The 13,989-nt window shown below is 36.6% G+C and overlaps 1 protein-coding gene across 1 annotated transcript in view; it reads right to left on the bottom strand.

Annotated features, from left to right (window-relative positions):
- The window catches only part of TMC1 (transmembrane channel like 1), a 314,024-nt gene that overhangs the window by 84,260 nt on the left and 215,775 nt on the right, over nucleotides 1–13,989 (bottom strand). Inside the window, exons 11-12 of the mRNA XM_081103893.1 lie at nucleotides 7,680–7,727; nucleotides 3,866–4,037 (exon numbers count right to left, since the gene is read on the bottom strand). Of these exons, the coding sequence (XP_080960019.1) occupies nucleotides 3,866–4,037; nucleotides 7,680–7,727 (220 nt within the window). The remainder of the gene's footprint in view (nucleotides 1–3,865; nucleotides 4,038–7,679; nucleotides 7,728–13,989) is intronic.

The raw sequence follows: 13,989 nt of genomic DNA, 5'->3' as shown, positions 1-13,989 counted from the left end.
TTGCTTAGAATAGTTATCCTGACTCAAGAGAACTATAAAAGGACACTCGACTAAAATGCAACTCTGATTGCCATTAGGTTATTTCTGTCGTAATTACTTGATGTTTACTACACACAAATCTTATGGTGACATAAATACCTGAGGATATTTTTAGTACATCTACAGCTAGTTTGCTTTTTAATTTGCCAAATTAGAATAATATGTGAGTTGGTTTGTCCCGGGAGGAAAAATACATTTTAGTAAAAATTACTCAAAATATTATTTCCACGTAGACAGAAACTAAACCTAAACTATATAGATAATTGTTTTACTGAAATCTTTATGGAAACTATCAAAAAGAAAATATATATGTGTGTCAAGAAACTATCAAAAATGTATCCAATTAGAAAACCAAAAAGGATTTAAGATTAATAATTCAATTGCTTGATATTTTAAGTCTTTAACTTGTCCACCCTCCCAAAATAATTTACAATATTTACACTTAAGTACTTTAGAGCTTAATATTACTGAGTGTCCATTAAGAATCATACAAAACAGCACCTGATTTAATCCAGCATCATCAAAGAATGAAAGAATGATCTATTCAATATGCTAGTATAGATTTACCATGCAACTAAACCTTATTTCTTTAATACCAATTTTTAGAAACCACTTAATAGAAACCTAATAACACTAATTACATACTTTACTGATATTTTAAACCCAGTACATACTTAATATGTGTAACCTATCCAAATTCTATGATTCCTTTAAAAATCATAATAAATATTTTCAATAACCCCTTTTCTGATTCTCCCTGTGAGAATAGTTTTCTCTTCTCTAACACTTCTAACCTCTTTGTACTTCTTCTGTGGCACATTTATACTGTCTTGTTCCATAATACTTTGTGTCTACGTGGCCTCTCCCTTATCTATATTATAAATTTCTGAAGAATGCAGGCAATTGCATGTTCATATCCATGTATTCCAAAGACATGAGCAAATTATCTTCCACAGAAGTGGAGCTGGATAAATATTTATTGAATGTGTTTATATATAGAATTTTTTTGGATGATGTGTTATTATTAACCCATGTGCTTGAAGTTTACTGAAATATAACAATGCCTTCCAGTATGGTATGTAAAGACATTTATTCCTACATTAATTGATCCCAGACTGGTACATTTTTTAAGCTTTTGTTGTTAATGGTTGATGGCTGCAGGTGAATCATGCTGTGCTATAAGGTAGGGCTGTTGGATGAGCTACCTTCACATATTATTAAAATATTTTCACCAGTATTACAGGGAAACTGCTTTTCTAGGAACCACTCAAAAAAAGTGCTAATCATATTAAAAGAATATAGCACAAACATGCTTCATCTTCTAAAATTTAGGGCTAATTTATGCAAGCATGGCTTTCTATCTTAAGTTTGATTTCTTTAAACAACAGATGTTAGGAAAAAGGAGGCATAATATGCTGAATTTCTCACTGCTATGAACATATTACTTATTCACTTAAAACTGGGTCAAGAATAACCTGTAATCTTATTAGAAATATTCCAAAATGTCTAACAGGGCAGTGTTTTTTTAACCATCTCCAAAGATAGCATTATAACCTTGGTTTTAGTTGGTTTCAAATGTTTGGTCAGCAACAAGGGAAATTCCCTAAGGTGTTTCACTTGAACATTTAAATTTTAAAAGACGATGAATTAACTAACCTAAATAAATGTGCTCTGATTTGCCTACTAATCTTTCTCAAAATATATTTGCTAACACATTCTTTTTTAAATGATACTAGTCTTCAAAATGAACAATAGAAAGTGGACCTTTAAATAGATATCAGAACTATCGATCATCCCAAATAATGTATGATACTATTCAAAATAGTTGCACAAATTTTGACAACAGCATTATAACTGGCAAAACCTATGAAGATGAAGTTCATTTTAGCCGAGTTTGGCTCTGTGGAGGAGTGGGGAGGTATGGAAGCAGGGGTGGGTTTCTGAGGACCAGCTAAGGATGAACACTGTCAAAGGAACAAGATTCCCTCAAGCAACAGGGGCCAAGACCTGGCTGATTCTTATAGTCCAATCCCTAGAGGTTGAGCAGCTGGCATGAGTGCCTTAAGCAAACTGAGAAAGCAGAGAAATTCCCACCCAACTCACTTTTTTAAAAGGACCTCTTATCAGTGGAGAGCAGAGGCAAATTCTAGAGTACAACCTGTGTCGTGCAAATGTATTGGTGATGTTTTCTCGGTGAAATACTACTGTCAGATGTATAAGCTTTGCTAATATAAAATATTACTAAAAAATAAGTATTAAGACACAGAATGTAAAGTATGTTGTCTTTTATTTTTAAAAGGAACAAAGCATACAGGTATTTTAAAAGAAAACACAAAAAATGCCAGCCAGTCCTGGCTGCTGTGGCTGTTGGTTGGGCATTGTCCCGTGTAGCACGAGGTTGCTGGTTCAATTCTCAGTCAGGGCACATGCCTCAGTTGTGAACTCGATCCCTGGTAGGGGGTGTGGTGTGCAGAAGGCAGCCGATCGATGTGCCATTCTCATATTGATGTTTCTCTTTCTATTTCACTCTCCCTTCCTCTCTCTCTAAAAACCAATAAAAATACATTTTTTAAATGCCAGAGTTAAAATTTAAAGCAGGTGGTGCCTGGGTTATAAAAGAAAGAAGAAAGAGAAGAAGTTTGGGAAGAAGGAGAACGAAAAGAAAGAGAAGGAAGAAGAGGAGGAGAAAAAAAGAGGAGGGACATTTAAAAACATATATTAATAAAAATATAATAAAGGTTACTCTTTTATTTTAAAAGGAACCACACTCTATTAATACTAAGCTTCTCTACCTGGCATAATTTTCATACAGTTGTTTTTCATTGTGATTACTTATAGGAGGAAAGTGATAGCTAATCACTGAACACTAGAGCGTGTCATCTTGAAAGGCCATCTTAGAAAGTTCCTCATCATTTAGTCCAGCGGTCCTCAAACTATGGCCCGTGGGCCACATGCAAATACAAATATTGTATTTGTTTCCATTTTGTTTTTTTACTTCAAAATAAGATATGTGCAGTGTGCATAGGAATTTGTTCATAGTTTTGTTTTTTTAAAACTATAGTCCGGCCCTCCAACGGTCTGAGGGACAGTGAACTGGCCCCCTGTTTAAAAAGTGTGAGGACCCCTGATTTAGTCCTAGGAGTGTTTGGGAGGAGATCTCCTCACCTGGTAGTGATTCCATGGTCCTACCACCTGGGATTGGCAAGAGTGGGTTGGCTATTCTCTTAAACCCTTTCCAAGGGACCTAGGATTTCTATGATTAGATTTGTTTACACACATAGTTTTCCAACCTGTCTGCTATCTACAAATTTCTGGAAAGCAAAGACCAGAAAATTATTTTCTTGGATTTTCCCTAAACAGCATTTAATATATTATTCTACACAAAGTCAGCACTCAGCAAAATGTTGGCCTGGTGGAACTAAAAAATTAACAGTGCATTAAAAGGAAATGACCACCCCAATCCTCTGCAACAGCAGGCCGTACACTTTTTTTTCTGTAAAGAGAGAGATAGTTAATATTTTAGGTTTAGAGTGCTACATGCAGCTCTGTTCCATATTTGTCTTTTTTTTTTAATTAATAACCCTTTAAAATGATAAGAACCATTGTTAGCTCTTTAATATACATTGATTTATAAATTCTATTTTAATATTAAAATAAATTTAACTAAATGGAGTAAAATGGCAGTATCAAATTAAGCCTGTCTTTCTAAAAGTAGTTTTAATTACCAATTTTAAAGCCAAAGAGTGCCTAAAGGGAATGGTCTTCTTTCAGCAACAGGTGCTTTTGAATGAATAACAATTTCAGTTAAAGATCAGAACTAACTTACGCTCCCCTCCTCAACTTCTTCTTCCTCTCTTTTTCTCTGGCCTTCCTTGTTTCTTCATCCTCTGGTTCAGGTGGTAAGTCTTCCTCTTTAATAACATCTCTGGTCCGTTTCCTCTTAGGTCTCATGCTCTCTCTTCGAGGTAATTTATCTTCATCCTCCTCTTCCTCTTCACCTGAACATACCAGCAATAGCAGAAAGTGTTCTTTCCTGCTACCAAATGTATTCTTATTTTTTAATTATACTGTCACACATCTGACACCACAATCCAGCAATTCTCCATATCACGGTAAGATGTACTTATTATGCTATATATATTTCATAGCCTGCCATACACATAACATTTACCTAAATTATCATTTCTTTTGTGGTTCATCTACTCAAATACGTGAATGTGGAGCTACAAATTTTAATAATCTTTAGGATTCCAGTCTTCATTTACTTGGGTAACAAGATGACTTGGAATTTAATATCACATTATGACCTTTAAACCAACTTTAGACGTTACCAATCCAACACATAGGGTTGACTGATTAAACACTATGTGTTTACTACTACTTCTATCTTAGAACAAAGCATAGCAATGACAAGGAAAGGCTATAAACTAGAGTAATTTTGAAGACATTAACAGCCCTTGAGACTTCTCCTAATTTAAATTATCCTCATTCTTGATTCCAAATATTTCTTTCTTCTTTTCCCTAAATATCCCTTTCTCAAATGAAATTGATATTAAATAAATTTGCTTGATCATTTGATCTGAAGGAAGAGGAATAACTTATAAATACAAATTCAATGTAAACCTGAAAGAAATGATGTTTTGTTTTTGTTTTTTTATCAGTTAACAATACCTCATTTGTCTATAATTTCTTAGGAAGCTTCCAGGTAAAGAGTAGAAAGAGAACTCAGTTCCTTCCTTCACAGTTTATCTTATCTAATAAAAGGGTAATATTCAAATTACCCATCACTCCATCACAAATATGGTGATGCCTGTAGCCACAAAATAGCGGTGCCCAGTTCCCTGAGCCCCGCTGGAGTCCCCCAGTCTTGGGGGGCAACCGCTGAGAGTTGAGCGGCCTGGTGGAATGCTTGCTTCATCGCTATGGCGATGAGGCAAGCCTTCAGCCCCAGCTGCAGAGGGCCTCTGGGCAGCAGGCGCAGAGCGGCTGGGGCGGGCCACTTGGTTTTTCGCCATGGCAATGAGGCAAGCATCCTGCCCCAGCCGCAGAGGGCCTCTGGGCCACGGAGAGCCTCCGGGCAGCGGACATGAAGTGGCCAGGCTCTGCAGAGAGCAGAGAACCACGGCGAGTGGGCCTAAGCCATCAGGGCTCCCGTATTGGAGAGGGCTCCCTTGAGGGCTCACAGATTGGAGAGGGTGCAACTCAGGCTGAGAGACCCACCCTCTGTGCATGAATTTCATGCACCAGGCCTCTAGTAACATATAATCCTACTTCACTTTCATCTTTGTGAAATTTTGATATTCTTAACTTCTTCTGATATTTAGAATCAACTACTATAAAAATCAAATATTACTCATACTTATTACTATCCCTTTACTTTAAAGCTATGGTAGGAAAAAATTTATACTTCAATGGAAAATTATAAATTGTCTGCAACATAGCCTTCTGTGTTATCTGATTCTGATTTTGGGGAGCTGCTTTGTAATTCAGTAAATTATAGATAACTGGATAGTAATGCAAAATAATTATTGTATGCAGACACACAAAAAACTGTTTAGTTGAGAAATAATCATCCTCCACCAAAAAAAGAAAGAAATAAAAAACAACCCACAAAACAGTCATGTCTTCATTTGCATATCATTTCAATATTCCTGATCTAAAATTGTGTCTGTTCTTTGGATTTGCCTTTGAACTGATTGTCATGCCTCATCACATTCCTCATTTAATAGTTAAAAATGTTCATTTTTGCATATGCATTTGATCTTTTAACATTTGTTATCCAAACTTTTTTACTTATATTTCAAATCATTGCCTACGTTACTAAAGTTTGGTTAGCATGGAAACTAGGTTTTGAAAACTACTCTGTTATCAAAACCAAAAGTGACTTTCCACTGGTTAAATATTGTGGCAAATGCCATGTGTTATCTGCATGTTCTGCCATTCTGAAAATGTACCAAGCCTTTATTAGGCACATTAGTCTCTGATTATAGAAAGGACAAAGCTTGACAGGGATTGAGGAACAATTTCACCCACAAATAACTCAAGAATTCAAGCAGCCGCTTAATACTCTACATTTTAGTATATTTTGTATTAAAGGTAAACGATTAAACTTGCACTGTTTACCATGGATGGAAAGTGTATCATTAGATTTATCTTTTACCACTTAAGAACAAAAGGCAGTCTTTAGTACTTTAACTAATTTCCAAATATTCAAATTCTAAAAATATTAATGTTTGCAGTTGCCTACTAAATGCACATTTGCATATAATGTTACCTTTTGGAATGGTCTCAATTCAGTATTAAAGGGTAGCAGAATATGCCACTTCAAAATATGACTGTTGGATTTCAAGATATACTACCCCAAAATATGCCACCTTATTACGGTGATTACTTTGAGCTGTAGACACTTTTAAAACAGCAAATTCAGAAACAGGCTTTCTCTGAACTCCCTTATCTGCCTAAGGACACAGCCTCCAACAGGAATTCAATTATCATAAATCCTCTCCCCAGGAGTTTCATCCCCAGGGAAGGTTGACACATCCAAGGACAGAAGACTAGAAACAGACACCATTATCTCGGCAAACTTTGTCACAAACTATCATACTTCCCATGTATTCTTCAAAGGGCCCATTCATCTTTCCTAAAAATCATTTATTCTCTCTTAAAAGGCCGATATCCCCCTTCCTTTTTCCTATTAAGATAGTATTTACGTATAATTCTAAGCCACTTCAGATAGTTTACTTAGTTTTTCCTTATCACTTATATATGCTATAAGTGTTAAGAAACTTGTCTGTGTTTATTTTCTCTTGTTAAACTGTCTTATATTACAGGGGTCTCAGCTACTAGTAAAAATTTAGAAGGGTAGAGGGAAAAGTATTTCCCCACCCCTACAGTATTCAAGCCATGGTATCCAGGATCTGCGTGAGATTCTGGGCTGTTTTCATACGAATGCACCAAATTAATAAAAACAAATGTCATTGTGAACATTCGCTGGTGGCCATCTTGAGCTCAGGTTATTAAATTCATAGTGTTGATGTATCATCTAATTGAACTATTCTCAAGATGCAGCTTTTCCTTTCAGTTTTGGTACATTTGAAGCTTTTGCTCACATAATGATTTTTCTCATGTTCTAGCCACGAGAGAGCTGCATGTCTGGAAAGGGGTTTCAATCCCGGCTCTTGCCCTGAACCTACACAAAGTAAAAACAACAGAGCAATTTGGGTAAATTACAAAAGAACTTGCTGATTCATTTTATTTGAACCACCTGCTCAGTTCAATCAACATGGCCAATCTGTTTCATTGTAATAGGGTCAGCCTTAGAGAAAAGCTTTCAGGACAAAGACTTTAACAGGGAAAATAGTAGAGAAATAAAAAAGCAAGTTTTCTAGACTACCAACTTACTTGATCATGAGTAACCTATAAACTGGGTGGAATGTGTGTGTGTGCCACCTGAGTGGAATATGGAGTGGAGATTCCACTTGCTGGACTTGACCTCTTTTGTGAGATCATCAAAAAAGTCAGCCACACATGTTCCCGTGCTTACATGTGGTAGCATAATCCCAAATGATAAGAGGATGAATGCCCTGAACTCGCTGCTTTTCCACAGGAAACTTATCTCGAGTGTGCCCAATCCCACTTACTTGAACTTTCCTCGGTATCATCTTCATTTTCCTCCACTTGGATTTGTACTGTTGAAGAAAGAAAAAACATAGTGAGTCTTTCATTGATGGTACAATTGTCAGTCACTGTATTTTACTGATATTATTTTCATAATAAAGTTAATAAAAACACTTTCAGTAAAATCATCCAAATGAGCACTGTATATTAAAAATCCGCATCTACAGCTCCTTATACAGTGTTGTACAAAGATTTTTCTGCTACATCGCCTTCAAGCATTTGCAAAACATCAATTATAAGCCTGTCAGATCAATTTAAAATAGCTTCAACCAAAATAAATTCTGCATTGCAATAATTAGACTTGGGGTTTGTTCAATTATTTTATTCTATGAAAATTGAATTTTTACTAAAGCTATATCCACATGCACAATTTGGTTATTATAACCAAATTAGCTTATTAAAACAGATAATATTTCATTCTATCTAGCTAACCAATGTCAAAGAGCCTTTCAAAAAATGCCTAAAGGCTGATATTCCCTATTTCAATAGTTTCTGTTAGTATTATATGGATACAGCCTACATTTTCTAATATATGATTTACCTTGACAATGGACAGATAAGTGATATTACAGTTCTTCCTAAGACAAAGAATATTTCTTCTATTTATCTCTCATCCCATACTGAAACAGTATCTTGTTTTCAGCTTTTCTCCACTTGTATAAAGGCATATAAAGATTTTATAAAATTTTTAATATAAAGTAATGTTGGAACATATATTAACTGGCAGATTTTTTTCCTTGTTAACTATTGCTCATTCATTGCAGGTGTAGTCAACCAGAGACAAGCAAAGCTCTGTGACTTGGCATGGTAAACATTACAGCAGACTATTTCCTTAGAATCTTGGTCTAGTAACTTGTTTATAAAATATTAATTTTATATTTTTATTTAAGGTGGATGAGCATAAGTTAAAAAAAAAAATCAAAGATGACAATGTTGCTGTGAGCCTAGGAAATAACCTCCGGTTTTGTTTCTGCTCACACGACTATCAAAGCTTACTATTCAGAACTTAACAGGCATATTGAAAAGGCAGCACATGCCAAGAGCCTAAATTCCATTCACAAAGAAGATTATTGTAAAAGCACTTTTTGCCTTTAAAAAGCATCTGCATAAAAATTTTTAGAATATGCAAAAATGTTATCACTCCACGTCAGCCATGCAGTGTGAAAATAAGTGTTCTTTTGTTCAGGGTGGACATGTGCCTTCTGTCACTGGCTGTAACTGCATCTGCACAAAGATCTTTAAGTCACCACTGAGAGTTCGCAACAGTGAAGGCAGACACGGCTAAGAAGATATTCTATATTCAACAATAGGCCATGGTCTTTTATTTGCAATTAATGCCACCTCCTCCAAGCTTCTTCAATCAGAGCAGAATTCCCTAGGAAGGCACTGTAAAGTGATAAGATAAACCTTGGAGCAGAGTCTGGTCAGTGTGCATAATACAGAAACAGCTAAGGACACAGAGCAAAGGCTGCTACACAGTCTATTCTACAACATGCTAAAGCAAAACTTCACGCTAAACATTATGCTGATTTATGATAATCAACCCACTAGACATGGTTAAATATAGTTAATTAAATGAAATAGGAAAAAAACCTAAATGAACAAAAATGTAAGAAAATCTTTAGGAAGGATCATATATTAAATAAATGCAGCAGCATGAAATGCCCCAAGCCAAAGAGAAGAGCAACAAATCCATTTCCTCTGATAACAGGAGAGAGAAAAAACAGGGCTGGAACATAGATCACCTTTTCAGGTACAAGAAGGCTAGTCATAAACGACCATTAAATGAAACCTAAAAATCCGTTAGAGGAGACATCCTGGTGGCTGCAAGTAAAGAACTAAAAAGGAGCTATGGCTTCCGAACGATGTAGTGGGGAGTATTGCAGACATAGCCCCTTCCCTCCTCTGACTGACTTTCTAACAGAGACGGTCTCAGTCAGTGCATGATCATCTGCACATTCTCCTTAAATGCCCTCTTTACTCAATCCACTCTGTTGTCTGGCAGTTGAGTCAGGGGCCATGAATAGTCATTTTTAATAGTTATTGTGATCATAATTGGTTTGTTCTTAATGAAAAGGGTCAGCAAAGGCAGCCTACTGGTTTGGCTCAGTGGATAGAGCATCAGCCTGAACACTGAAGAGTCCTAGGTTTAATTCCAGTCAAGGGTAGGTGCCTTGGTTGCAGGGTCGATCCCAGGCTCTGGTTGGGCCACATGCGTGAGGCAACCAATTTATGTGTCTCTCTCCCATGGATGCTTCCCTCTGTGTGTCTCTCCCTCTCCCTTCCACTCTCTCCAAAAATCCATGGAAAAATATCCTCAGATAAGGATTAACAACAACAACAAAAGGATCAGCAAAGGCATCATCAGAATTGAGAACTGAACTGCAGCACTATGGCCCAGCTGGCCTGGCTCAGTGGTTGCACGTTTATCTATGAACCTGGAGGTCACGTCTTGATTCCGGGTCAGGGCACATGCCTGGGTTGCAGGCTTGATCCCAGTGTGGGGCATGCATGAGGCAGCTTATCAATGATTCTTTCTCATCACTGATGTTTCTTTCTCTCTCTCTCTCTCTCTCTCTCTCTCTCTCTCTCTCTCTCTCTCTATATATATATATATATATATATATATATATATATATATATATATATATTTATTTCTGCAGCACTATGACCAGGTTATTGAAGACTCCATTGTGAGCCTCAGGCCACACTAGATTTTTTTAAAATGTATTTTGATTGATTTTAGAGAGGGAGGGAGAGGTAGAGAGAGATAGAAACATCAATGAGGAGAAAGAATCACTGATGGGCTGCCTCCTGCACGCCCCCTACTGGGGATCAAGTCTGCAACCAGGGCATGTGCCCTTGACCAAAAGGGAATCCGGGACCCTTCAGTTCACAGGCTGATGCTCTATCCACTGAGCCAAACCAGCTAGGGCCAAACTTGATTTTAATGGACTGCTATTTGGCCTGAAAAGCAACTGTAATGCTGCTCTGTATCTCCTGTGACTCAAATTGATGCGAAAGAACCAAGCTAAAAAACCCCTCCAAGACAAAAAGCCTGTGCAAAAGAAACTCAGAACCCTGAAATGGGAGCTACAGGCTGCCTTTCCCTTCTCAGACAATGTTTGGCATGGCCTCTTGCCATCCCTCCTCTCAGCAATCCTAGTAGTTTATTTCCAACTATATGACCCCTTCATGCTTTGGCTGCTTCCCAACGCCTATTGATTATGTACTTTAAAAATAAACTCTCTCCTGCAGAGTGACTTGGAGGACAGTGAATAAGAAGAAGGGGAGGTCCTGTCAAAATGCTGGAGGCAGCAAGCTAAACTACATTGAAGTAAGCTTATTTGAGACAGGAATATGCAATGGGAACAGATGAACTCCTAGGCAACCCAGATCCTGGTTTCATGCAAATAGACCCAGTAATTAAAAACAGTAAAAGGAAAACAACAGCAAAATGTCACATTGCAGAAGCACTGGAATCGTTCAGCAAAGCGGATATTGTTCCAGGCTTTCTTTTTCCATCTATAGCACTGCAAGTAGTTTATGGTGCCTCTAGATCAGAGTGGCCAAGTGGCTGAAAGAGTTAAATGATATTTCCTGTCCCTCTGACTCACATTTGTAACTCTTCAAGGGATGTTTGCAGCACCAGGTTATTACTTTGGAAACTAGAAATTCATTCATTCCATTAGCATTTACTGTACACTCACAAGAGAGTACAGAGCAAAATTCTCAGGGATGGGAGTTTGCAGACTGTAGAAGAAAATAACACTGCGGTTCAGGAGTCTTACTACTTTATAGAAGTGAGATCTACAATTAGTTATGAGTATCTTATCCACCTTATTTGGGTTTTGTGGCAATGTATTAGTTATGTATTTTAGGCTTTGGGGGGTAATTCTTTTTGAGGTTCCTTTTTGTGTTTGAGGAAATGTCAATATCCGGCCCTTGCATATAAATGGGATACCTTTCACCTCAGACTAAACTACCTGAGAGAGATATTAAACTATGCTGTAACAAAGACATTTCCAAATCAGTGTGGGGTGTGGTGTGGGATGTGAGAGGAAGGGAAAAAAATCAAGGACAACCCCAAGGATTTTGGCCTGGGCAATGAGAAAGATAGAGTTGCAAGACACGGAGAGGGGAAAGCTATAGGGAGAATATCATAAATGGGAAAATTAGGTTGAAGATCAGTTTAATTTGACATATTGGATTTAAGATGCCCATTAGACATCCAAGCTTATGGTGAGTAAGCAGTGGGTATTTGTATCTAAAGTTCAGAAGAAAAGTCTTGGCTGTAAATATAAATTTTGCAATTATTAGCATTTTGATGTATTTAAAGACTAGGTGGGGTCTCCAGGAAAATGAATGTAAAAAAACAAACAAACAAACAAACAAACAAAATAGAAAAGTAGACTCCAAAGTTGAGAGGACAGGGAGAAAAAAACAACCAGAGACTGAAAATGAACAATCAGTGAAGTAGGAGGAAAATAGGAGATTGTGGAAGGCAAGTGATATGTATCAAAGAGATATGTCTGAGGCTTGTAAGTCAAGTACTAGGAGAACTGAAAATTGACCATTGGATTTTGTAATGTGGGGGGGTCAATAATAATTTTGGCAAGCACAGATTTAGTGAAGTGATATGACCAAAGCCTGAGTTTGATTGGCTTTAAGAGAGAAAGGGCAGTGAGGAACAGGAATCTGATAGTTATGCTAGCTAGAATGTTCCTACATGCTATTGGGAAAGATCCAATGAGAATAAGAAATTGATGATGTAGGTTATGAAATGAACCCCCTCACAACGTTACTCAACAACACAAATTATAAATTATTTTATTTTATTGATGTTTTTGGTTTTTGACTGAGACTTTGTTAAGAGATGGTACAACTCACTAATATACCCTTTGCTTAAATATAGTGTCCACCACTATATAGCAACTCAAAAGTTTGGAACTAATGGATGGAGAAGGGAGAAGAAAAGAGAGAAAAATAGAGGGTGGGGAAAAGTAAGAGGAAAGGAAGAATAGAGCAGAAAAAGGGAGGTAAAAGAGTGAAAATGGGGTGAGAATTAATGTAAATGATAGAAAAAGATAAATATAAAGGTAAATATGAAGCCAAAAGTTGCATTTTGTCTTTGCTACATATAATTTATTTGTATATTTATTTTTATGTAAACAAATGTTATAAACATAAAATATTATAAATTCACATACTAAATAGTATTCCATATTTTAGAAATGCCTAGTTAAAAACTAGGCCATTTTCAGCAATTTCTCCCCCTAGCAATGCTTTTCTTTAACAATTTAAGGTTAAGGAGCTAGAAAATATGAATAAAATAAAGGTACCTTTTTTCTTAAGATAGTATTCCAAAGTAAAATTTGCCTTGCTTTTTAAGGAAGGAGGTTATAAGGCCTTTAACAAAAACATTAAATCTCTCCCCTCAAGGAAAGAAAGAGAGAGATAAGATAAATAAATAAATAAATAAATAAATAACAATAATAAAATAAGTAAATAAAAATAACCTATGACTTTTAAAAAGTCTATTTCAAATATAGCATTCTTATGAATAGACACTGTGAATAGATATCAGTAACTGCTCAAATTGATAATTTTTATTATAGTAATGATACTGATGATGATGATGCAGATTATGATATGGAGAAATTATATATATATATATATATATATATATATATATATATATATATATATATATATATGCCTAAGCAGCCGTTCGACCATTTGAGTGGTAGCTATGATGAGCACTGACCACCAGGGGCAGAAGCTCAACGCACAGGCATGGAAACATGGAACAGACTGATGAATCTCAGAGGAAAGCGGGGAAGGTAGAAGACAGGAAGAGATTAAGCAAAGATCTTATCTACATACTAGAGGCCCGGTACACAGATTTGTGCACCGATGGGTCCTTTGGACTGGCCTGCGGGGATCAGGCCGAAACCAGCAGTCTGACATTCCCCAAGGGGTCCTGGGCTTTGAGAGGGCGCAGGCCAGGCCGAGGGACCCCACCATTGCACAAATCCATGCACTGGGCCTCTAGTGTTATATATATGGATTGATTGATTTATAAACTGCATAAGCTAGAGTCAAGAACAATATTTAGATATTCTGCTTTCTAAAACCAAAAACAAGGTAAGCCAATCCAAATTCTAAAAGGTCTGAGTAAACTTAGCCACAAAGAATTTTCCAAGAATGAACCACTTGGATGGCAGATATAGTCACCAAACCATAATTAGGTATCATCTCCCCAGCAGAGAA

The sequence above is a fragment of the Myotis nattereri genome (assembly GCF_964212035.1).
Source record: "Myotis nattereri genome assembly, chromosome: 12".
Classification (NCBI taxonomy): Eukaryota; Metazoa; Chordata; class Mammalia; order Chiroptera; family Vespertilionidae; genus Myotis; species Myotis nattereri.
This window is presented reverse-complemented; position numbering and strand designations above follow the sequence as displayed.